General features: G+C 34.4%; 1 protein-coding gene across 7 annotated transcripts; it reads left to right on the forward strand.

Moving 5' to 3' along the window:
* Positions 1 to 356: 356 nt before the first annotated feature.
* LOC129745454 (uncharacterized) lies at positions 357 to 23,916 on the forward strand. Of its 7 annotated transcripts, none has more exons than XM_055738555.1 (7): positions 357 to 430; positions 12,433 to 12,487; positions 12,556 to 12,594; positions 12,655 to 12,838; positions 22,965 to 23,187; positions 23,271 to 23,322; positions 23,576 to 23,916. In XM_055738555.1, exons 2-7 carry the CDS (start codon positions 12,439 to 12,441, stop codon positions 23,692 to 23,694), a joined length of 666 nt encoding a protein of 221 aa, XP_055594530.1. In that variant the 5' UTR covers positions 357 to 430; positions 12,433 to 12,438; the 3' UTR covers positions 23,695 to 23,916. The 7 variants fall into 7 exon arrangements, with proteins under 7 accessions (XP_055594530.1, XP_055594525.1, XP_055594528.1 ...); XM_055738553.1 differs by lacking the exon at positions 357 to 430 and adding an exon at positions 544 to 744; XM_055738554.1 differs by lacking the exon at positions 357 to 430 and adding an exon at positions 12,066 to 12,217.
* Positions 23,917 to 25,390: the final 1,474 nt, after the last annotated feature.

A 25,390-nucleotide genomic window follows, 5' to 3' on the forward strand; every position in this document is an offset into this window, starting at 1 on the left:
CCCTCTCAATTTAGTAGAAGAGAAACAGCACTTCCTTCAACAAAGCTGAATGAAGCAAGGTGGGTAGGAGCAAGTGAGTAGATACTGACTTATCCGTGTCATTCAACCGACATAAGGATGATCGAAGCTTTTTGGATCATCTTTCTATGATGGAACAATATCAATGAGAAAGTCTTTTTGTTTCATTGACTGTTTTAAGTGAACTTAACCAATTCAAAGTATATGATAATTTGTAATTTATTTTTGTTAAATTCTGTCTAGTTGGAAATGTTTCAATGAAATTCAGCCAACGTTCTCACCTTTGGGTATTTATCTTTAAGCTGTATATAACTTCCATCCATTTCACCTCTCCAGCTCATTGTAGTGTCGATCTCGATCGAGTGATCATCCTAAAGTGAAGTTTATTTTTCTTGCTATTTTGTTGCCAGAAGTAAGTCGAATCTGATTCTCTTTCAGTGTTCTCCTCCCCCTGCCAGTTGCCCATTTTTCCGGTCGGATTTCCAAACAACCAATCGTTAGCAAGTCCGTGAACTTGAACTCCTCTTTTGCTCGATCAGTCAGTCAGTGTGCGAAAGACCTTTGCCGAGAGCATATGTTTGAAAAGATCCCTCCGCGTGAGTGTGAGAAACAAAATAAAAAACTTTGCAAACGGACTGTGATCTATCAGCCCTATCTCAAAAAAGTCAATCAATCGTCATTCTGTGATTGAGTATCGTGCAAGTGATTTGTGTCCGTTGATTTGCGGTAATGTACAAAGTTGTTTTTCATACTCTTGGCTATATTTCATCTCTTGGGAACGGAAGTGGAAATGTGAAACAATGGGAGGGTGAAAATGGCGCCTGAGTTTGGCACACATTTGAATGTCCCAGCACCTGAGACTGCACAGTTGAAATCAGTGGACTGGGTTGTTTTTTTTTTCTACTTTAGTTTTTATCTTTTTGTGGCCCTCTCCGCGAACTTCTTTGAGTGGAACAAGTTTCTTGATCGTGCCCGGAGTTTAAAGTGAAGCGTCTTGTTGACCAAAGGTTGGGTTTTCTTTCACCAAACTGTGCCAAAGTTGGAAATACCCGGATTTCAAGCCGAATGACGCCGATCACCGAAAACTCTGAGGCTGATGCCAATTAACACATTTGGCAGTGGCACATGTATGCAGACATAAATTTTAATAAGGAAGCAAGAAACTTTTGATTGTGCATCGACTTATACCCACCTAGTAGTTTGATAACATTCGAATCGCTTGGTTAGTCATATATTTACCTTCCTTTGCTGTCAGATTGTTGTTGGCAGAGCAGAGCAGATCTTCGGAAGACTCATCAAGAAAGACCGGTTTGGATTCAGCAAATAGCGTTATACAACGTTCTTTGTATTCCGGATATGTTTCGGTTGACCCAAGGGAGATTTGTGTAAAATTAGCAATTTTATGCAATGGTTCGAGGAAGCTTAGTAACGAATTTACATTTTTAATATCAAGAGGAACTACATAAACGGAAATCAAAACAAGGGATAAATACACACGTTTTTTTCCCTGGCTGAAGCTTTTTGAAGAAGTGTTTGCTTTTGGACTATGGATGGAATGATTCACAAAAAATGATAACACTAATTTTCATAATTTAAAAAAAATCGTGAAGTTTATTGATCGATCTAATTTTTTATATGTCAGATAGGGCGCTGTATCCCAAAATTAAATTCATAAAAATCTCATTAGAATTTTCTCAAAATTTTCTCTGAATAAATGCTTTTTTATCATTTTTCTATCATAAATTCACTAATATCAACCGTACTGTTGATCATACGCAAAAATTAAGTTCAGATGATCGATAGAAATTAATTCAAAAAAAAAAAAAAAGATTTCAATTCAGTGTTATGCATTCCGAGATATTTGAATCAGAATACATGTATTTTTTTTAAATTTTTCCAAAACTTCATATTTAAAGCCTAACATAAAAACTGTTCTACTGAGATTTTTTTTAAATTTCATTTTCGGATTCAGCGGCCGATTTCACATTAAAACTGATCTTCAGTTTACTTAGTTGGGGCTTGTGATATAGCGCAGTTGGCAAGTCTGTTGTCTCCTGAGCCGATTTCGCGAGTTCGAGCCCAAGAGCGAACACAATTGTACCGGGTGAGTTTTTCAATAACGATCCGTCAACTGCACCGTTGATAAAGTCGAGAATGCCATGAAGTTGGTAAAACGACTATAATCGAAACAAATAAAAAAGTTTACTTAGTTAAAAAAAACTAAACTTGATAAACTAGTATAATCGATCATTTTCAACTCCTATCACTTTCTTCTAATTCTTCTATCAGTCTTTAATTTGAAAAACTTAAAACTTTCTCAATTATAATCAATTTTTCGATAAGTATGTAAAATTAAACAGGCTTTCCAACGTTTAGTTTTCTACATCACCTTTATCAAGGAATTTAGCGGTATTCTTTGAAAGGTTATATAAAACCCAAAACGCCTGATGATGTGATAATAATTGTTTCCTAAATCATCTACTTGACTGATATCATAGAAAAACAATTTTTAAACACTAACCATACTGTCGATAAATATTTCAAATTAACAAAATTAAGTTGAAAAACACTGAACCCTTTTAATACCAAACGACGATGTTGTGGTAGTGATCTCCATGCGCTATTTAGCTCTCACCAGAAGTCTTATTTTTTTTAGAAAATGAAATATACAATAAGCATTACCATTTCTTGTACTACACATTGCTTGTTTAATTTTGTAGGTAACACTTCTACTCCCGGTTTTATCAGACTTTTTTGCAAACCAGAAAGTGGGGCGATTCGGCTCGGTGTTGAAAGGTTTACCTTATCGTCAAACTAAATAAATCAAAGAAAACATCCCTCTCGGTTTAGTCACGGTTCGATTCCAAAACGAACAGTTTTCTTTCATGAATAATTGAAAATACAGTACTCGCTCATTAAACGGACGCTCTTGGGACCGAAGGTTGCGTCCGACTATCGAAAACGTCTGATTAGGGTAATCTCTTCAGAAACATTTTTTTGGTCAACACCAAACCCCAAAACCCCATTTTTTCCATCACAATTTTTGATCCCAAGTAACACAGATCAAGCCAACTAGCATTAGGAAGTTTTATTATGGTTTAATTATGGCATTTTTTGTGCAGCTCGTTTTATGACGGTTTAATTATGGTCATGAAAAATGCTTATATTTTTGTTTTGACCATATGTTTTCAGATGGTTTTAAAAACGCTAATAAAACTTTTATTAAACATACTGTTTTAGTTATTTTAAAAGAGTTATGAGTGCTCTTTTTAAACTTTAATAAAACACAAACTTAGAAGTTTGCTTCAAGCTTTCTTTTGCATGTTCTATAATAGCACTCAGTGGATGATTATTAAACCGCCATAAAACTTAGTGACAGTTCTCGATCAAGATGTCAAAACAGGACACGCTCAGGTTAGATAGTACATATTTGAATTGGAAATCTCATTTTTACACATTTTTGATAAGTTATGTAGGTTGGTTTTGAGTTGAAATAAAAAAAAATATATATATATATATATATAAAAATCTCTGAAAACTTGAAATCACCGGAAGTGGTATGAATATCTTCACAATATGAGTATTGAGTGAAAGGGCCAAAATAGTAGGAAAAAATTTGTTGCTTGACGCCGTCATTAATCCAAGATGGTGGCTTCCGCTTTTATTTTCAAAGCTGTAAATTACTGAAAATATCATGAAACCTTCACAATATGGTAATAAGGTGAAAATGATACATAGTAGAAGTCGAATTTCGTTGTCCGTCGCCATCTTAAATTCCAAGATGGCGGCTTCCACTCAACTTGAAAATACTGTATATGACTGAAAATCGCATAAAACCCTTACAATATGGGTGGGTATAAGTTGAAAGAGATCAACCGGTAGAAGTCGAATTTCGCTATCTGACGGCATCTTGAAATCCAGGATGGCGGCTTTAGATAAACTTTAAAAATGCTATAATTAATTGAATATCGAATGAAACTAAACAAAATTACCGAACTCGGTAATTTTCGTTTACTGTGTTTGGTCCTTTCACCCAATACCCATATTTTTCAAGATGGCGTCTAATAGAGCAATTCCTCTTAAACTGATTAAGCCATTTTACCGAATGACCATATTGTGGAAATTTCAAGTGACTTTCAGTGATTTCAACCATTATAATGTTCAGTGGAAGCCAGATTTGGATTTTAAGATGAAGCCTGATATCGGAATGTGTATTCTACTCGTTGATCCTTTTCAACTTATACCCATATTGTGGGAGTTTCATGAGATTTTCAGTGACTAACAGCATTTTTAAGTTCAGTGGAAGCCGCCATTTTGGATTTCGAAATGACGTCCGATAGTGAAATTCGACTTCTTCTAGTTTAGCCCACCATTATGGTTGCTGGAAAAAAAAATAAAAAAAAACTCCGAGAACGCACAGAATCGAAAAAAAAACCAAAATTGCTGACATGTTTAATATTGCTTTATAAAAGCTTTGGTGACCAACATTGTTGACCTACAATGATATGTCTTGAAGACGTTTCTAGGGTAGGGCCAAATAGCCTGATTTTGGCTTTATTAGAGTCCAGGTGATGTTATAGATTGCGCTTTAGCTTTATATGAAGATTAATGCTATAATCCAAATGAAATTTTGCTGACCATAATAAAGCTAAAATTGTTACTTGGGATGTATAATTAAAGGTTGTGTAAAAAATAGTGCGAAAAACTAGATCCAATGAGTTTTAAGAGCTAGAAACATTTGACAACAAATATACGAAAATAACAGTTTTGGCTAATATTTTAGCCGAGCACATAAAAACATTAATAAATAATCAGGAAAGAGTTTGAGGGAAGAATACCACGGTGTGATAAATTCCTGGAAAAAAAATCAGGAAAGAGCCAGATTGGTAGAGTATGAAAAAAACTTAAATTTTTGGAAGTATTTCAACAAAACGTCCGAATATTCTGTAAAATGGGCTTTAGATTCAGCTCTGAGCGTGCCCGATAACAATGCGTCCGATTAACGAGCGAGTACTTTATTATTAGCATTTGCTGGATCAATATAACTTGAGGTTGTCAGATTTTTTTCAGCAGCTATCCGGGCCAGAGAAAACCGGGCTATTTCATCTTAAAACCGGGCAATACTCGGGCCTTTGATTTCAAAATTGTCAACGTAAATTCTGGCAAAATTCGATCAAAACCCCAGGATATACTCAACAAAAATCAAGAAAAAAACTATAAAAAAAAATTATCAAAATTTGTCATGATTATTTTTAAAAGACTTGCTAAAACCTATTCGTTTTGGACGCATGAAGAAAGCACAATAAGAGTTTTATTGTTTAATTTGACAAACAAAGTGAATAAAACCGGGCCTTATCCGGGCTTTTTGACGAATTTCGAGCAATCGAGTCGAACCGGACTTTTCTCAAATTTTGGGCAATCTATCAACCTAAACATAACTTTTACATACACCAAATATAAGTGTTAAGTATCAAAAATATGACGTAGTAAATACAGACTCCTTTCGATTTTGACAACATTCGATTTTGGCAACATCCGTGCTAAACCGTTCGTTTTTGGCAAAATAAAAAAAAAATGGTACCAACTTTTTAGTTTTAATTTTTTATAAATCGAAATTAATGTAAAACATAATAAAAGCATCTCAATTTTTTTTTCTCAATTATATTACTTTCTAACAGTAATTCTCTTGTGAGCTTTCATTATGTCGTATAAAACATCTCAAGAATTCACAGAAAACTGCTACAAAAGTTATCAAAGCAACTTTAAAATTAGTATTTCACATATTGTATACGTTGTCCAGCCAGGCTATAAATATTCTAAATGGAAAAAAAGATGAAACTAGTTCATGTCTGATATTTTCTCGTAATAAAACTGTTTGTTACATTTTGTTTCATACGACGAAATGAAAGTTCACGAGAGAATTATGCATTTTATTACTGTTTAAAATTAATATTATTGAGCCCATTAAATAAAATTAAAGCTAATTGTTCTAGCCGATTGGTCTTCAGCTTGAAGAATTTAGTGTTTCCAGAATATTCCACAAGTTTTTTTTTTGTTTCGATTATAGTCGTTTTACCATCTTTATGGCATTCGCGACTTTATCAACGTTGCAGTTGGCGGATCGTTATTGAAAAACTATCCGGTACAACTGTGTTCGATGTTTACTCTTGGGCTCGAACTCGTGGACATCGGCTCAGGAGGCAACAGACTTGCCAACTGAGCTATATCTCAAGCCCGTATATTCCACAAGTAATGACTCTAGAATGTTCCAGAAGTTCTTCCACGTGCTTTTGAATGTTCTGGAATTATTCATAATCGATTGTTCGAAGGTTCCAAAACAATCTGATTTTTTCTTACCTTCGTGTTCCCGTTCCTTCCAGAACATTCGATGCACTTATAAAGGATGTTTGCGTAGTGAGACGAGTTAGTTATCTTTCAAACTCCGTGCGCATTACATTATCCGTTTAAGAACAAATCCGTGAATTTAAGTAAATATCCACCTTGTTAAGACATCATTCCTACAAATTTGAAGTGTGATAAATTCCTAATAACCATTGGAAATCGAGTGATTGAGAAAATAAAAACCCTTTTAAGTTAGAAACCAGTGCGTTTCCTTTCTCCGGAAAAAATACAGTCCACTCGGCCTAAATACTAATGTTATGTTTTACATCAGAAGGCTCTTATTATAGTTTGAGACCTCTTCCCTCTCTCTGGAAGGAGGGAGGGGTCTCACTGAAAATAATAAACATGTTGAAATAATGAAGCAAACGGAACCAAATTTGGCTTGCGAAGGTATGTGGGTAGACATAATATTTTAAAGATGGTTTGTTACCTCTCCCTACTTCCACTGTGAAGATAGAAAAGGGAGAGGGCTCCCATACATTTTTTGCACAATTCGAGAACCAATCAAGCAAATGGAACCAAATTTGACGTGAGTGGTCTTTTGAGTGCGAAAAACGGCTCTATGATTATTTGGGACTCCTCCCTATTTGGTTTGGGAAATACAAAGGAGGAGGGGGTCTCCCATATAGTTTTATGCATCCCTCGAGAACTTATCGAAAAAATGAGACCAAATTTGTAATGGAAATATATTTGAGTACAAGAAAGAATTTTTTTTAAGGTTCTGGGACCCCTCCCACTCTCCAATCAGAAGAGGGGAAGGAAAAGGGAAGCTTTCATACAATAGTTCCTCAATTTTCACCAACATTAAAATTTTTAATTTTTCACTATAGGTAATCAATTTTAAAACGCGTTTTAACATTAGCTTGTTGACTCGGGGCGAACTGAGCACCATTGATCGGGACACGATGAGCATTTTGGGCTAGTTTACAAACTTCAGCCCGTGTTTGCATGAACAAACACAACGTTACTTAGGAAACGACAATGTGAAGTGTACATTCAGTTCCGGAAGAATTTTTTATCAACTTGAAAGTGGGAATGAAGTAGAAATTAAGAACCGGAAAGTCGTTTTGAAGAAAATCATCACATCAAGTAAAACCCTTGTCTACTCATGGTGTTCATGTAGAGCAGCAAGTATGTAGCTCGATTTTGAAGCGGTGAGTTCGAGTTCGAGGCTTGGTAAGAACATGTCATTTAAAAGTGAGTTTAGTACAAATATGATTGATTAATTTGAATCAAATAAAGCGGACTTTGAGAGAACTTCAAGCCATATGCGGGAGCAAAAAAGTATTTTCTTCGATTTTTTTTACTGCTTATAAAAGTTTTTTTTGAAGCTAGTTGGAAGTTATTTAGCAATGTTTATGAACTCTTTGTCAACTTTAAAGTTTGTTTAGCAGCAGAAAAGTTTCACGGATCTTTTTTACAGCTCTATGTGAACTTATGAGTTCGTTCCAAAAGTTGTATTCAAACTTATGGTTGCTGGGGTAATTACTTCAGTGAGAATCTTAAAAAGGTCGCACACAAGAGTATTTTACTACAAACCTGACCAAAAACTCAAAATTTAAATTTTTCAAAAATCTGAATGTTTTTGGATTTTGGTTTGTTAGATATACTTTTGCATATAAGTATTTTTGGATTTTACTTTCGGCCATGTGTGTCAACAAAAAAAGGGTTGCATTTTTTCAGATACAGTCCTTATACTATTTTTTAAATTATAAATTCTACCCCATTTTCCTTAATTCCCTTGCTTAAATAATTTCTTCTATTAAATTATTATGCATTGCCACCGCATAAGAAATAATTAATTTTAATTACTGCAGAGTTCATAAAGAACGAAAAAAGCATTATCGATTGATTCGTTCATCCACTTTTTTGTAGAGAAATTGTAAAGTAAAATCATAGTACGTTTAAATACTGAACCCGGTACCCTTTTTTCTTCTATGGCGACCGTCAAAAATTGGATCAAGTATGTAAACAGTCAAAAGAATGGTGATTGGGAATAGCAGCTCATTCTCGTTGCACAAAATTGATGCTCTCTCTTTGAACATCTACAACGACTCCGGCCACGTCCTAGTAATCAAAAGGTAGTGAAGAAATGAAAAAAAGAGATGAAAGATATGGTGCTTTAACACCCAGATCACCTCTGAATCCTAGTGAAAATTTTGTTGTTGGAAGTATGGAAGTGAAAGAATATGAACGATTTTACCACATGGAATCTTGATTTACATTGATCGTACCCAAAAGTATCTGTCTAGAGTGTTGCAATCCTCAGAATAAAGTCATGACTCATAAGATTACTTGATTCAGAAGACGTGATTCTTAAACATTTTTAAGCAAACAAAACTGAATTCTTAATCTGAAACACATAGGAAAAAGTGTTCCTTAATGCGCCTCCGGCCGTTTGACGAAATGACTGCCTAGACAAAATATCTAATCAATGCATTTTTTGGATGGTACGCTTTGAACAAAAAGAAATTTTATGAATTTACCAACTAAAATAAAAAAAAAAATTCATACAAGGTTTCTTAATGATTAGAAAGTGGAATAAAAAAGTGTTTTTCTAAAATGTTTGTAAAATGCCTCTCTCCTAAAATAGCAGATTAAATAGAATGAATATATGATTTTTGATAAATGATTGAACTTTTACAATGCGTGCAGAACGTGGCCATCTACTATCCAGCTTCCATTTACTGTATTTAAAAAACATCCGTTACTTCACAGATTGACTTGATCCTTGAAGTTTGCTGTGTCTCGGATTAAAAACCTCGTTAGCAAAATTTGAACCTCGGCATAATACAAGGCAAAAGTAATAAAAACACTTCTTCGGTACTTTGTGTTAGGCATCATGCAATCGGGCTTAAAATTTTTGGATTTTTGAGATGTTTTCTGTTTTATGAAAAATCATGGCCTTCTCTAAGAGCCAATTCGTGTTGGGAAAAAGTGGTAAAAACTTTGACACTAGTAGCAAATTTTAAAAATTTTATTATTTTACTACAACACTGATTCAATTTCAGCCATGTGTGATAAAAATCGAGCTATTTTTGCATCACAGCATGCGAAAAAAGAACACGTGTTGAAAAAAAAACTTGAAGGCCGCAGATCTTGAAAATGTTTTGCATGGTGAAGTTTTCAAAATGTGCTACAAGTGTCAAAATTTCTATCACTGTTTCCCAACACAAGTGAACTTGCTCTAACAGGGAGGGCAGTTGTAAAAAAAGCTTTGGTTTTTAAACATATAAACAAGACCAATTGGTTTCTGGACAATGTCTCAGGTGGAAAATTTTGGATTAGTCACCTTCTTATTCATGGTCAAACTGAAGGCATTTATATTTTATTCTATTCTATCACCATCAAAAGTTCAGCATGGCTCTGACTGTTATAATAAAGCTTTTGAATGTGCCGCCACATGTGTATCACTTTTGACTGGTGTTAATTGATGTTAATCACACCGTTACCGATAATCAATTCGAAGGTCAGCGAGTGATGATTAATTTTGGATTCTTCTGAAACAAGTTTGATTTGTGACGTTTATTCTTATTAAAAATACACCTTACACTTTTCAAGTAATTACACTAGTTTACAGCATTTTTGAACTCAGTAAACTGAAGGTCATTTTTAATGTGAAATCGGGCGCTGAATCCGAAAATAAAATTCAAAAAAATCTCAGTAGAACCGTTTTTGAGTTATGCTCCAAATATGAAATTTCGGAAAAATTAAAAAAGTTCTTGTACTAAGATTAAAATATCTCGGACGGCATAACAGTAATTTGAAATCCCTTTTTTGAATATTGAAGGTGAATAAATTTTCTATCGATCATCTGAACACTGTTTTTGCGTTTGACCAACAGTATTGTTGATATTAGTGACCTTATGAGAAGAAAAATTATAAAAAACGCATTTTTTGGAGAAAATTTTGCTTCAACGAAAGTTTTAGACTCGATGGTAGCATTTAAAAAATCTGATTTTCTTTTGCGCTTAAATGTCAATTTAAAACAAAGATTTCAAGTGGTTATTTATCAAAATCGGTTGAAAATTGAAGAAGTTATGGCTACTTTACCATAACTGAATTTTTTGTAGTTTTTCCTAATTTAACGAACCGCAGTACACTTATCACGGTATGGGAAGAATGAAACATGATAAATCTCTCTCGCTTCAAGTCAAAATTATTTGTTAGCTTACCAGAAGGTCACATGCCAAGTTTCAGGAAGATCTGACCATTGGGAGGGGTTGCTTAAGTCTCAAACGTTAATAAAATTTTGAGGTATTTTGCCCGGAAGGAACGAAAAATACTGGTTTTTCATCAATAACTTTTTTCATCACTAGCCGATTGTTTTTTATGGTTGATTTTCTTAAAGTCTAAGTTGAGACAAATATTTCACCCGAAGACTGTAACTCGATTGGATTTGAAACACAAAAGTTATTGCGGTTCAAAGATTGTATTTTGGTCGAAAATTCTCGTATAAAACGCAATGCGTAAAAAGTACTCATTGCGTGTTGGACAAAATTTGCGGCCTTTGAACTGCAATAACTTTTTTACTTCAAGTCCAATCGTGTTGCAGTTTTCGGGTGAAATATTTGTCTCAACTTAGGCTTTAAGAAAATCAACCATAAAAAACAATCGGCTAGTGATGAAAAAAGTTATTGATGAAAAACCAGTATTTTTTGTTCCTTCCGGGCAAAATACCTAAAAATTTTATTAACGTTTGAGACTTGAGCAACCCCTCCCAATGGTCAGATCTTCCTGAAACTTGGCATGTGACCTTCTGGTAAGCTAACAAATAATTTTGACTTGAAGCGAGAGAGATTTATCATGTTTCATTCTTCCCATACCGTGATAAGTGTACTGCGGTTCGTTAAATTATGAAAAACTACAAAAAATTCAGTTATGGTAAAGTAGCCATAACTTCTTCAATTTTCAACCGATTTTGATAAATAACCACTTGAAATCTTTGTTTTAAATTGACATTTAAGCGCAAAAGAAAATCAGATTTTTTAAATGCTACCATCGAGTCTAAAACTTTCGTTGAAGCAAAATTTTCTCCAAAAAAATGCGTTTTTTATAATTTTTTTTCTCATAAAGTCACTAATATCAACAATACTGTTGGTCAAACGCAAAAACAGTGTTCAGATGATCGATAGAAAATTATTCACCTTCAATATTCAAAAAAGGGATTTCAAATTACTGTTACGCCGTCCGAGATATTTTTATCTTAGTACAAGAACTTTTTTAATTTTTCCGAAATTTCATATTTGGAGCATAACTCAAAAACGGTTCTACTGAGATTTTTTTGAATTTCATTTCCGGATTCAGCGCCCGATTTTACATTATAAATGTTCGTCAGTTAATCAAGTTCACGATTTTTTTTTTAAATTTTGTAAACTAGTGTTACCAACCTGAAGATGGTACCATTACCCTAAAGTCTCATTCTTATGGTTGTCGTTTGTTTCGAATGGAACCGGTAATAACAACAAATTTAATTAGTACAAGCCACAATGAAGAAGGATGACGATTTAGCCAGGCTATAATGGATGAAAACATCTTACCACAAAAACGATGACATCATCTGCTTTTGAAAATGTGGAAGTGTATGTTCTTTTTTTTATTGACCAGCCACCACAAATGAATGAAACCGGTGTTGAAGCTCAGTTGCGACTTGATTTTGAGTCAGCTGAGACGTTTTTGAAGGTGGAAAAATTGTGAACTGTCATTTTCTGTTTTTGTGACACATAAAGTTTGTTTTATATAAGCATAAAGTTTTTTGGAGGCGGTCGTCGATTACGATGGATCGACATTTTCAAAGGTGAAGTTTTTAAATCAATCTTTTGGAAATTAACGTTTATAGATATGTGAATGTATTTTTGTCAACAATCAATAAAAATTGTCATAATTTTTAATTGTTGTTGTTTTCTTTTTCCGGGATATTCATCCTTGCGGATGATTCATCCCATATCATTTTTTTTTAATTTCTGACTTGTTAGAAAAAACACATTAAAATAATTTATTTTCTTTTCACAGGTAAACATGTTAAAATTTGTGTTACTATCAGTGCTCGTAGCTGGAGCTAGCGCCGGTAAATTTGAAACTTATCTATAAAAAGGATTCTTTCTAATTTTCATTTTATTAATTTCTCTCTTCCAGGCTACGCCAGCAGCCAGTACGCCGGTACGTCCTCGAACGGTCTGTATAATCAGATCAACGCCGATTCCTATGCTGACAAGTACCCCTACACCAATACAGGTTTCAACGGGGGCTTCGCCCAGAACTTCGCTGGCCCCAATGGGGTAGTGGGTGCGGCAGCTGGAGTTGGAACCGGAGCCGGAGCTTTTACGCCCGGATTCGCTCCCTACCAGCCGGTTCCGGCCTTCCCGAATGCTTTCGATTTCAACGGTTTCTTCCAGGGGCTGCAGAACAATTTCGCAAAGTAATGCGCTGTGTTCCTCTTTTTCTAAATTAAAGCTGGTGGTGGTAGGATTTGTGCTATTCGTGGATCAACTTTCATCCCTTCTCTTGCTTTCTCTTAACTTTTGCTTTAAACTCGCTGTTTCGGTTTTTGGTATTCTTCCTAAGCATTGGTGAAATTTTATTGCTTCATCCTTTTATAGTGTCTGTAATAATTTGAAATAACTACTCGGGAACCTGTTTCTGTATAGAAGATTAGCTTCAGCACTGCTATGAAAATCGCTGACATTAGCTGATTTTATTTGCTTTTTTTTTCTCTCGCCATTCGACAAACAGAAAGAAAAAACTTAAGATGAGTGCATTCGGATGGTTTATTTTTAGTCTCATCCTGATTAGAGAAGTTCAAGGTTGCAGTTGATGCAGACGTTTTTCGCCAATCATCATAAATCTTTCAAAGCGTTTCATAGGGTTTTCATGAGACATAAAAATATTTGACACAAAGAGCGTATAAAATTTACAGCCGATGACACGAAACCGACTAATAGCGTTCAGTTCAGCTACGCAGGCTCACGCGACGGGAGGATCTTTTGCGACCGCAGCCTCCGGATCGTACGCGTACCACTATCAACTTCCGGCAACTTCTTCACAGCAGCAGCAACAGTTGCAGCATCCGTATCCGGCACCGTACACAGTCCAAACTAACTTGCAAGATTTTTACAACAGCTTCCACAAGTAATTTCAGTAATGATTGCATGTGCTAGTTTAGTTCAGAAAATTTTACGACCTTAAATATCGGGGCTTGAAATTAAAAAAAAAAAGCACAGAATGTCTAATCATAAAGAATTTTCTTTTAAGAATCGGGGTCGCCTGGCTGCATTGAAAAAGATATTCAGGAGTTATGTTGAGGTTTCAACTTTTTTTTTATGTTTAAATACAGCGCAACAAAAAATTTACTAACAATAAGATAATTTTTCACTTCTCGTATGTAAAATTAGTCCTCATACAACCATCGAAACAGACCATTAATCTTATCGAAACTCACAAATCATTTTTATCACATCTTTTCAAACGTGTTTAACGAGGGATTAATCACACTATATCTTATGAAACACAACCGGATAGGAGGGCGGTGATAGGTTCTTCAGTTAAAAACGAACCATCCTGTTGAGTGCCAAAAACTAGACTAAATTTTTTGGAATATATATTTTGTTCTAAACTTTCTTTGGCTTCCGAGTGCGGCTTCTCGGGTGCATCAGCACAAAATATGCATTTTCTTTTGTGCCATCAGAACCTGGATGGTGGTCATGTTGAGATGATCATACATAGCAGCGCTCGTGTTGTCCAGGCGCGATCGCCTCTGGCTCAGCTCCAAGTGTTGTATTCTTTTGTCGTTCCTACGCCAATGGTACAACAGTATAGCGATTATTATCGCCAAGATGACGATTCCGTCCAAGGAATACGACGCTATGTCGTGAACGAAAATATTGTTTTCGACTCCTCCAAATGGCCACATGATGCTAGGGTAAATGCGCCTAATTTCGCTATATTATGTCAGAGGTTTTTAGCATTGATATTAGTAGGCCGAATCTTTAATTCTTAGATTTACAATTTTTTGGTAGCTAAGTTCCAAATTCTTTTCTGAACTCTGTTATGGCTTGAAATACTCATTTCAAGCCTATATTTACGAGAAATATCATGTTTTATAAAGTGTGTCGATGTTCCTAATTTGGCAATAATTGTTCCTAATGTTAACATAGGGGTGTTCCTAATGTTAACACATGAGGAAAAATGTATCCGCGTACCCAATATTACACTATTTGTTCCTGATTATTCATATGGGTCTGTTTTTTTAATACTTTAATGAGAAAAATCTCAAAACTCACCTTTTTATAAATTTTACAACGTTTTTGGAATATGAATAGATAAATAGGACTATTTACATCCTACATAATATTCCTTCACGATAGTTTTGAAGAAAGTAGTAGATGCTGAGCTTATTAAAATTCAAACTTTACCTTTTCCAATGGATACATTTGTTATATTTCAAAAAGAAGGAAATTCATTGTATTGGATACAAATAAGATACAGTCAAACAGAGCATCATGCAACAGCATGGTTAGATGCAACATTTGTATACCACAACACTTATTTAACTTTTATTTTAGTATAATAAAATTAACATTTTATGATAACAAGACGATGATGCCATATTTCTCACACTGTGAGATAGTTTTTTGAAATCTTTCATTCTCATAGAGAATTTGAAAAATCGAAATTTTTACATTTTTTGATGCCGTAAAATACTTTACACAGTATGACGGATTGGTTTAAAAATATCATTTAAAAACTTTATATTGATTTTATTATCCTATATCAACACTGTTGGTGTATAAATATTTTTCGGACAATCATTTAATTTTTTGAATAAATATTTTCAAATTTCAGTTACCAGTTTGCGCTAAAATGCATCGACATGCAAATCAATGATTCAAAGTTTAAATCTTGTTTCCATATAATTGAATATGGTTTTAATTTTTTTATAGTAGTTTTTATCCCTTACTGTATACAGCACCCTTAGGCTTTCTTTTTTAAAAAAAAATCCTTGACCGAAAAAATAAGTATCAAATTTAATTTGAACATAATCAAAAATAACTGCAGATCATGGTTTATGCGTAAAGAAATCACAAATTAATTAAAAACTATAACTTTTCACACTTTCTCATTTGATTTTTCATTGAAAACCAAGGTTTTTGCAACTTACCCCTTTTTCTTAGTAGGGTGAAAATCGTATGTTTTGTACATTTAAAAATAATTGGGGAAACCAATTATTTTTCTGACTACGTTAATTAGATGTCACTTTAACCTTAAAACTTTTGATGTACAAGCGGTATGATTATCTGTGGACATTAGGGTTTAAGAAGTCATTGAAGTTGAAAAGTATTGCATGATGCCCCATGTGGCAGTATACAACGTATTTTATTTAGATTTTTTTTTCAATTTTTCCTTTCGACTTTGTTCTTGTTGAGAAACTCTCTGTAACTTGATGGTTTCCTTTTCTGTCACGTAGGGTGCGTTCTTTAAAACCTGGCAAAAAGATTTTCTCAACATTTTTAGCTTTGAGATACACTTAAGCAAAAAAAAAATCATGTTTTCTTAACTCAAAACAGTTTATTTAAACAGATCGTTGAAAATTAAGTTAAAACACAATTCAATCAATCAAATTTATTTCAAATGCATTCTATGACTTTGATATAGTTTGGAAAACTTTGACTATGTCCATAATTAGGAACACATTGAAAACAGTGTTCCTAATTGTGGACATAAGCTTTTTTTAGTTTTTACACGAAAAAACCATGGTTCTAACATACTAATTACTAAAATCATGATAAAAAACAATCCGACAAAAAATTTCAAAAAACTCGGTTCACAAATTCAGCTTTTATCTTCCATTTCTGAATAGGTGTTTTTTTTAGAAATTTGCTAACAACTCCATTCAATTTGGACACACTTTGAAACAATCCTAATTTTACTATTAATCCCGTGAGTTAGAAAACTATTTTTCCTGTAAAATGAAAGTTCAAATGATTCTTTACATTATCATATTTTTTATAATTTTGATAAGTGGAAAAAACGCCACAAACAGTCAAAATCGAACGGTATGTTAACATTAGGTACACATGCCATATTAGGAACACCTACCCTACTTCGTTTGGTACTTTGAGGCGCATTTTATTGTTAGGTAACGACCACTTTCTGCTTACTCTAAATTTGTTTTGGGAACTCTGCCGACTACAATTTCCCATCGATTTTCAAATATGTCAGCGCTTTTCAAAATGGTTTGATTGACGCGAAAATTCTTTCTAAACTTTGTTTAGGGATGATTTTACCGGCTCGTTTTCATATTTATTTCACTTCCAGTAGAAATCAGTGCAAGTATTTTGAGTAAATTTAGTTGGGCGTGTAACGTTTACACGTGCGAATAACGCCATTATTTATCTACTATCAAGTGGTTTTTGAGTATGCTTTTCGTTTTTCTCACATAATTTCTTCGAAAGCTTCTCGTTTTGAAGACCACAGCTTGTTCAATTTGCATTTAGTCACAAACACAACTTCTTTAGTAACGAACCGTTTTAGTACCACCAATTCAATGTAATAGTACGTTGCCAGATGTAACTAAACTACTGATTCAAGTTCGTAAAATCGGAGGAAAAGCGGTAAATGTTTCTGCAAAAATTAATTGTACCGATAGTTAAGTACGGCTTAGTAAATCTGGTGCACCCTATGATAGTCTGCCACATTAAGTACTGCGTAAAACATCTATAAAAAAAATTCTACTGGATCTTTTCTGGAACATCTAATGAAATATCCCAGGCCTTCTTGGAATGCGCTTTAATCCACGTTTAACCGTCAATTAGTATTAGCAGCTCCATTTTCTTGATATACAGCTTAATGGCGCGGTAATCAGCCACCATATTCTGCTTGTCTAGGCTACTTCTATTTAAATACATCAAATGTGGCCTACGATAAAGCAAACTTATGACAATCGGTATAGGTATGATATTTCAGTGAAACTCAACTCAACTCGAGTGGAAAAACATTTATAATCAAATTCTTTTTCCGGATGACGATTTGAATGCAGCTGATGTGCTAGGACAAATAATTTGTATGTATGTATGTTGATTATCCACCATGGGTGCACGGATTCACCGCAGTTTCTGCCTAAGTATGTGCTCACATGCAGTCAATCAGGAGGGTTAGTTTACTTACAGGTATTCTGGCATCTGTGTATATACCTGGCCATCTGGCAACTTATTGAACATTCTTATTACATAAGTAGCCGGTTATCAGAGGAAACACATCTTACTTGTCGGCAACGTATGGGATTCGAACCCAAAAGTTTTCTTGCCTACACCGGGAATGGAACGCGGTACACCTGGCATACAAAAACCAGACTCGCGTCAGCCTATTCGCCATACCATATCGGCGCTAATGTGCTTGGAAAAAGAATTTTAATTTAAAATAATTTTCATAGCTGCTCATATTGCCTTCATTTTCCAACATACCCAATATACCCTTAAATAATGCAATCCCTGGGTAAAATAAGCAGATTGAGAGTCATTCCAGTGTCGCTTCATCCCTTAGGAACCACGAGATTCTTCTTAAATATCTCTCAAAAAAGAAGTCATTTTACTTTGATATGTAGTCTATGTCTGGCCGTGATCTGACTGTGAAGATTCTCTCCTAAGTTCCTCTATCATATCCCACTAGCTTTGTGAATTTGTATCCTTGTTTGCCGATCTTAGATTCTCATTTCCTGATGTAGCACGATAGCGTCTGTACTAAAACCACTTTCCTTTGGTAGGTTGGTCGGATATCACTTATTTCAGCTTTTTTAGCCTTTCTAGCTTCCAATATCTTCTACATACATCTATAATTCTAGATGGATTGCGTTCTCACGCACACACTAATCCTGAAGGGATCAAGCCTAAACCCTCGAGTCCCTGGTCGTTGCTCTGGAGACTCAGTGGAGGGTGGGCACACAAAGCCTTCTTTTGATTGGCTGAACTCGAGCGTGCGATAAGGGAGAGCTCAAGGTCAGCTCCTGGATCTAATGGACAAACCGGAGTTCCTTTTAATAATTTGACAATGCTTAATTATACTTCCAGATGTTTTTTTTTCTCTTACCTTACAGAACTTACTTGTGTATGTGTGTCAGTTAGACTGCCAGAAATTTGTATGGGGAATTCAAAACCTGTGAAATGTTATGCGCTGCAGGCTAAAATTGATCCTAGACCAAGTGCAACATCTCATGCTAATTTGGGCCAGATCGGATGACGGGAAGGGGTCGCTCAACTAGCCTGAAGTATGTATGGGATTTTGAAACATTTTCTTCTGGAGAAACATTAAAAACCAGTTTCTCCAGTTCTTCTTTGTTTTTTTTGTTTGGATTATAGTCGTTTTTTTTTTTGAGCAGGGAAAAGCCCCCTCGAGTTTATCAACTTTATCAACGTTGCAGTTGGCGGATCGTTATTGAAAAAATTATCCGGTGCAACTGTGTTCAATGTTTACTCTTGGGCTCGAACTCGCGGGTTTCGGCTCAGGAGGCAACAGAGACTTGCCAAATATCACAAGCCCTTCATCCAAAGACTGCATTTCGATAAGAGTTAAGAAAAATATGTGAAGGCTTCAAAATGAGCTAACTTTTTTAAGGGTGGCATTCATCAATGTTAATGAGTCGGGGCGGTCAAACATATTAACGCCTCATTACCAGAGATGAATACCACCTTTAAACAAGTTAGCCCATTTTGAAGCTGAATAAAAATTTTATCTTAACTCTTATCGAAATGCAGTCTTCGGATGAAATATTTGCCATAATTTGGGCTTTAAGAAAACACGTATTCAAAAGAAATTGACCGTAGGGTTCTAAATTTATTGATGAAAAACTGGTTTTTCATGTTTATCCAGAACAAAATGTCTCAAATCCCATACAAACTTCAGGCTCGTTGAGCCGATCTGGCCCAAATTTGGTGTCAGATTTCGACAGATCGTACAGGTTGTGGTAAATCGTGGTGGGTGGATAAAGGTATGAGACTAGCAAGCCCGAAATGATTGTCTCTAGGCTATCGAGCTATTCCCGGGCTGAGACTGATTTCGATCCTCTAGCTGAGGCAGGCCGATATTGATTTTTCAGCTATATCTCAAAACTGGAATGTCTTACATAAATTGAATGTTCTAGAAAAAAATGCCAAATGAAACAAAATAATCTTTTTATCTCAAAAGTTTTTATTTAATTTATTTTTTGAGTTATTGCACTTTGTTTGAAAAAGCTAACAAAATGTGACTTGATTATCTTTTCTTATCACTTGAAAATGTTTTCCACACTATAAAATTATAATAAAAATACTCATTCCAATATGTCAATCGTTAGAGTATAATATGAATTTCTGAAAGCCATATTTTCAAAGCAATAGTTAACTCTCAATTATTTTTAGGAAAATTTTTTAAAAATGTATATTATGGGATCACTTGATCCATCGAGTCCATAAAAAAAATGTTTTTCTTCTGAATGGATGTTGATCATTGTCAAGTACTAAATTATTAAAATTTATCCAATGACTTATATTTATTAAATAATATCCTGATAAAAAAAATTAAAAAAAGTGCTTTTATCTAAAAATTAGAAAATTTCGCCTTAAAGTATGCAATGAAAAAGGGTAGTAGACAAACTTAAAAAAATGTTTTGTATGAAACTTTTAAAATAAAAACTATTGTTGCCTAAAAAATCAATGGAACTTGTTTCTTTAGATTTTGCATGATTTTTGCTAAAGCTTAGGGCACCCTGATCGCAGGATCAAGTCTTCTTTATAAACGGAGCAAGTCTCCATTAACTTTAAAAATATCAAAAAAAAAATAATCCCACGCTTCCAGTTTATCAACGGGTTCATGTTTCGATCTGACTTTTGCAGCATATAAAATAACACGCTTTCAGAAAATACACAAGACGACTAGTATTCCCATTAATCCTCCCCTATTGTTTTAATTCCCCAAACATGCTAAGGGGCCAGAAATGATTCGTTTTCTCACCTGATCCTTTCTCAAAACATTTAATCATGCTCAACTTCCCTTTTAGTTCGAATAAGAAACGCTTCGAATTCTGCTGCACTGAAGACCACCATTAAGAGACTGCCTAGCCGTGTTCGATATCTTATCGAACCCTCAATTTTCCCTCCTAAACCTTTCATCTCCCTCCTTCCGTTATCTTGCAAAATTTGAATGACCTAAACGCAAGGAAAAACGAGCACAAACTCTGTACTCCATAAAGACGAACTGTAACGGATTCAAAATAGTGAGTCCAATGGTGAAGTCAAGGACCTCCTAAAGCATGGATGGCCAAGCATTTAAACAAAATGGTTTTACTTTGAAGCTATCGGACAGCAGAAATTTAATTTCACGATGCGAAATTCCGCCTGTAGCCTTTTGAGGAATCTTGAGGATTAAAAAACTTTATGGGCTGCAGGCAATATTGATTTTGACTTTTGAAGATCCCCGATTTCATGCAAACATTTTTTCTTTCGAATTACATAAAGAGCCTACAGGTGGATCCATGATGCGAAATTTTCATAAGATATTCAATTTTTGCAGTCTGAAAGTTCCAAAATAAGAGTTTTGATGTAAATTGTGGCCACCCGTGTCCTAAAGGTTTATCAGATTCGGACGTGAGGGATTGTGATCAGATAAAATCACATGTCTTGAGTTTAATTGATTGATTCTTGTATAGATCGGGTTCACAATCCATTGACTACATATCGGTTTCAGGCTGGGTACAATGATTTGCCAAGACTCAGCTCCTGTGAAAAAAACAACAATTTTCAAAATCAAAGCTTTGGTTTTCACTGTTTTTTTTTAACTTTAAAAAGTTCTCTTGTATGTACATATATTTCGCAACCTATTATCATAACTAACTGATTATAGTTGAAGTTCAATCTTATGATGATTTTGCTTTGTTTTTTAGATTTTGCCAGCAAAAATTTCAGTTAAAACTTTTTCAAGTGGCACATAAATAACTAAGTTTTGTTAATTTCGAAATTTCCCTCAGTTTCCTTCAAAAGAGAAATATTGGGCAAGAAAGTAGCAGAAATTGAAAGGGAAGGATGAAGTTTGGGTAGCTTAAGCAGATTTGACAAAGTACATATAAGGGTGAAAAACTGATTAATAACATAACTGAAAAAGTGTGCGATGGGACTTCTCGTAGTTTTGCATTTTGGTTTGTTGAGCAGCTCTTTTCCCAAGTGTTTATTAGAGGTGTCTCGACAGGCTTGTGGTTTAGGGATACACCTTAGTTGTGGGGTCGGTTTGTTACAGATAGAAGTCAAACGATCAACAGGTTCGTTGCCAGTTATGACGTTATGCCCTGACTTTCTTTTTGTGTTAAACCCGTTTGTGTTATGAAGTATATCCGAAGTGTTTCTACTATTACCCAAATATAAGGTTGCCAGATTGCCCGGTTTTATCCGGGTTTGCCCGGCAATTTAATACAAAATTTGGGGAAAATCCGGTCCGGTTGCCCGGATTTAATTGAAAACAGCCCAGATTTTGCCCAAATTTATTCACTTTATTTGCCAAATCAAACAAAAAATATACAATTATGATCCATTTTTTTTTTATTTATGCGTTCAAATTGAAATTTTCAGAGAAATTTTTATAAAAATAATCTTGAAAGATTTTTAAAGCCTAAATTACAATATTAAATAAACTGATGAATTTTAATGAAAAAAATATGTCAAGTTTTTTTCTTGATTTTTGTGGAGTAATTTCTGGGTGTTCAACAGATTTGCCCGGATATTGCCCGGATTTTTGGTCAACCAGGTTTTTAGATAAAAATGCCAGGATTTATCCGGCCCGTAAAGATGCCTAAAAAATTCTGACAACCTTACCAAAATAGATATACGATATAACGATAACGCAGTGCGGTTCCTTAAAAGATATTTAGGGGCAAATAATTGTATTAAATAAAAGTCATGCTTTTGGCTATTGGTGTGAGAAAACCTCGTAGATTTAAAAATCTACCAAGGGCTTAGCTCAAGTCCGATTGATGTTTCTGTTATTACACCATTATGTCATCTAAGGGTTTTTGATATATTTTATTTTGTTTGATATTAGCTTTATAGCATACTTATTGAACTTTCTAAATATATTATTGTAACAATGATGGTACAAATAGTTTTTGAGAATTTTCTTTTTTTTTAAACTTCGAGTTCCAGTTTGTTCTCGTTTGGTTCCTTTCCATTATATGTTTATATCTGTCTGATAATTATCTCTAACGACACCATCACCAAAATACTAAGAACCAGACTAGACTGTAAATAATTCCTCTGTTTCCAAACAATGACGCTCGTTCACAACATCCGTCATCCGTCTCGTGGGGAAACCACATTAATTCATCTCCCGTAATCTGAAACTGCTCCATCACCAATCTTTCACGTTCGATTGATGACTGCATGCAGGACTTGTGTGTTTAGCAAAGTAAATTAATAACCGACATTTATATCGTTTCGAATGCTTTTCCTTCTTCCATGATCTCCACCACAATCGTGTATTGAATGACGCCAACCACGACACGATGCCGCGTTGATGATAATCGTAATCAGTTTGTATCAGCAGCAGCTAAACCACCAGAACGCCCTCTTCAATAGCTTCCGGCAGCAGCAACAGGCATTCGCAGCGGCCGCAGGAACCCAAGGAGCTCAGGGACAGCAGCAGCACTTCGCCGGTGGTGCTCCGAATGGAGGTCAGTACGGATTTGCTGGATCATCGGCTTCCTATGGCCCAGGGGGTTTCCACCAAACTGCGCAAATCTATCCAGAGAATCCGGTTTGTTTTTGTGTTTTTGTGTTTTTGTTTGTCTTTTTTGGGGATTTCCTTTCTTATATATATTTTTTTTTTTACTTTTTTAGGGATCGCCAAACATTGATACCCGTTTTGGTGGATCTCAACAAGGAGGACCAGGTATGTGATCATTGTTTGAGAAAGTAATAACTTGATTGATTGTACACCATTTTCGATAAAAAACTGTGAATCAGATAGACGATGATTTGTTTTTCACGTTATGTTGTTATTTGTTTCACAAGTTTAGTTTCATCAAAATCACAACAATCATCAAATGGTTTCAAAAATCCATTTATTGAATTGCTAAAAAATTTCTGATATGATTTTTTCCAAAATTATTTTGATTTGTAACAACATATTTTTTCTATTGTAGGTTTCGTCGGAGTGTCCAGTTTCTCATCGTCATCGAACATCAACGGTCAAACCCACCGTGAAGCGGCTACTTCGGTCAATGACAACGGCAAGGTGACCACCTATCATGTCCGTTCTTAGATCGGCTGAGAGCCCTATCGGTCAGAGGATCTTGCACAGGACGACAGTACATGACTTAGTTTTTGGGAGACTGTTTTTGTGATTTTTCTAAGTTCATATCACAATTATACGGAACCCATCCCCTTCAATCATCATGGATCGCTAGGCGACGATTATCCCCAGTGCGTACTTACAGTGAGAAGACAATAAATTTTATTTTGAATAAAATTATTACTAATCTGATTTAGTTTTTGATTATTTGATGACAGAAATCCCATTAAAAGGAAACATTTGAAATCAATGCAACGTTACTTAAAAATCATTTTGAGATCAAGTTGCAAAATTTTTAAAACTAAATCAACATAACATTATGGAAAAGGATTTACAAATAGAAAGATCAACTGGATAAGATGAAACATATGAAATAGGGGAATGATGTTTTTCTTCATTATTAAGCTTTTTCATCATTTATTTGATAAAAAGCTTACAAATATTGATTTAGTTCTTATAAACAGAAGAATAAATGGAATTAGCGTGAAACTTGTAATTTTTCATTGGTTACATATAAGGTTTTATAGTAAATCAGCCTTGCGCAATCGGATGAAACTACAGTTTATTGTTTGCCACTCGTATGGACTTTGGGAAGACTTTAAATATTTTATTGTATTTTACTAACTTCAAACAAATTTTGGTTAAAATCAATCATATCGAAATTGGGCCAGAATGCCCACAAGACCACGTGTTTTACGCTCAAATTTTGAGAGCTGTTGACTTATGAGAAAACCTGAATATCAAAACAAAATGAATTTCATTTCATTTGCTGACTTATAAATTACGATAACAATACATATTTATAACAAATTTCGTCCTTTTTTTATGAATCTCAATTATTTGGAACGGCTCGAACGTTTAATTTAACGGAGTCAAAATCAAGTTTCTGTTTATACAATCAAATTCTCATAACTAAAAGTAGGTAAAGCGACGAATAGAGGAAAAATTTCGTCCTTGTTCGAGTTAAAAAAGAGCACCAATATTCGTCTCGAGAAAATTATCTGCCGCCATGTTTGCTGCGATATCAGTCAAGAAATTGAATTTCGTTGCCTACTTCAAGGCGTTTTACCTGAAAGGATATTTAAAAAATTGTATTTTGAAGAGCGAAATTATCGATAAGTTTAGCAATAAAAAATGATTTTTTGCCAAAGTATGGTTAGTTTACAAAAATACGATTAAAATGTAACTAAACAATTTTTCCGTAAAAACATTGTCCTATTTCTCACCACCCGTTCAGTATGGACAGAACCAAACAATATTTTTATTGTTATTACTACTAAAGAATTGAAGACAGAAATGTTAATACAAAAAAATTAGCAAGGTATTCTTTATACTCTACACTCAAAATTTTGAATACATAATCAAATTATGATAATAGAGTAAAGTAACTGAACAGTAACAATCTAGCCTAATAACTATTGAAAAAACCTCAAAAACCCATCCCAAGTTCAAAATTCTGCTACAGTTTTTCAATTTTTTTTTTCTCTTGATCATAAAAATTTAGGTCTGAATATTAGATCACACTAATTTTGTAGGCTCTGGTTCCATTTTCCAATACCCAAAATTGTGTTTCTATTTTCGTATTTCGGATTCTGTATCCAGTATCTTGACTTTCAGTTCGAATAATCATAAGAAATTAGAAATAAAAAATTGCTTTGAGATCCTG

This window comes from Uranotaenia lowii, chromosome 2 (assembly GCF_029784155.1).
Source record: "Uranotaenia lowii strain MFRU-FL chromosome 2, ASM2978415v1, whole genome shotgun sequence".
In the NCBI taxonomy this organism is placed as follows: domain Eukaryota; kingdom Metazoa; phylum Arthropoda; class Insecta; order Diptera; family Culicidae; genus Uranotaenia; species Uranotaenia lowii.

What these genes read in the sequence shown, in the direction of transcription:
- LOC129745454 (XM_055738550.1), top strand. Translation starts at nt 12,439, where the DNA reads ATGTTAAAATTTGTGTTACTATCAGTGCTCGTAGCTGGAGCTAGCGCC. An exon ending in CGTAGCTGGAGCTAGCGCCG is followed by an intron (nt 12,488 to 12,555) that starts GTAAATTTGAAA and finishes TCTCTCTTCCAG; the next exon opens with GCTACGCCAGCAGCCAGTAC. An exon ending in ATCTCAACAAGGAGGACCAG is followed by an intron (nt 23,323 to 23,575) that starts GTATGTGATCAT and finishes TTTCTATTGTAG; the next exon opens with GTTTCGTCGGAGTGTCCAGT.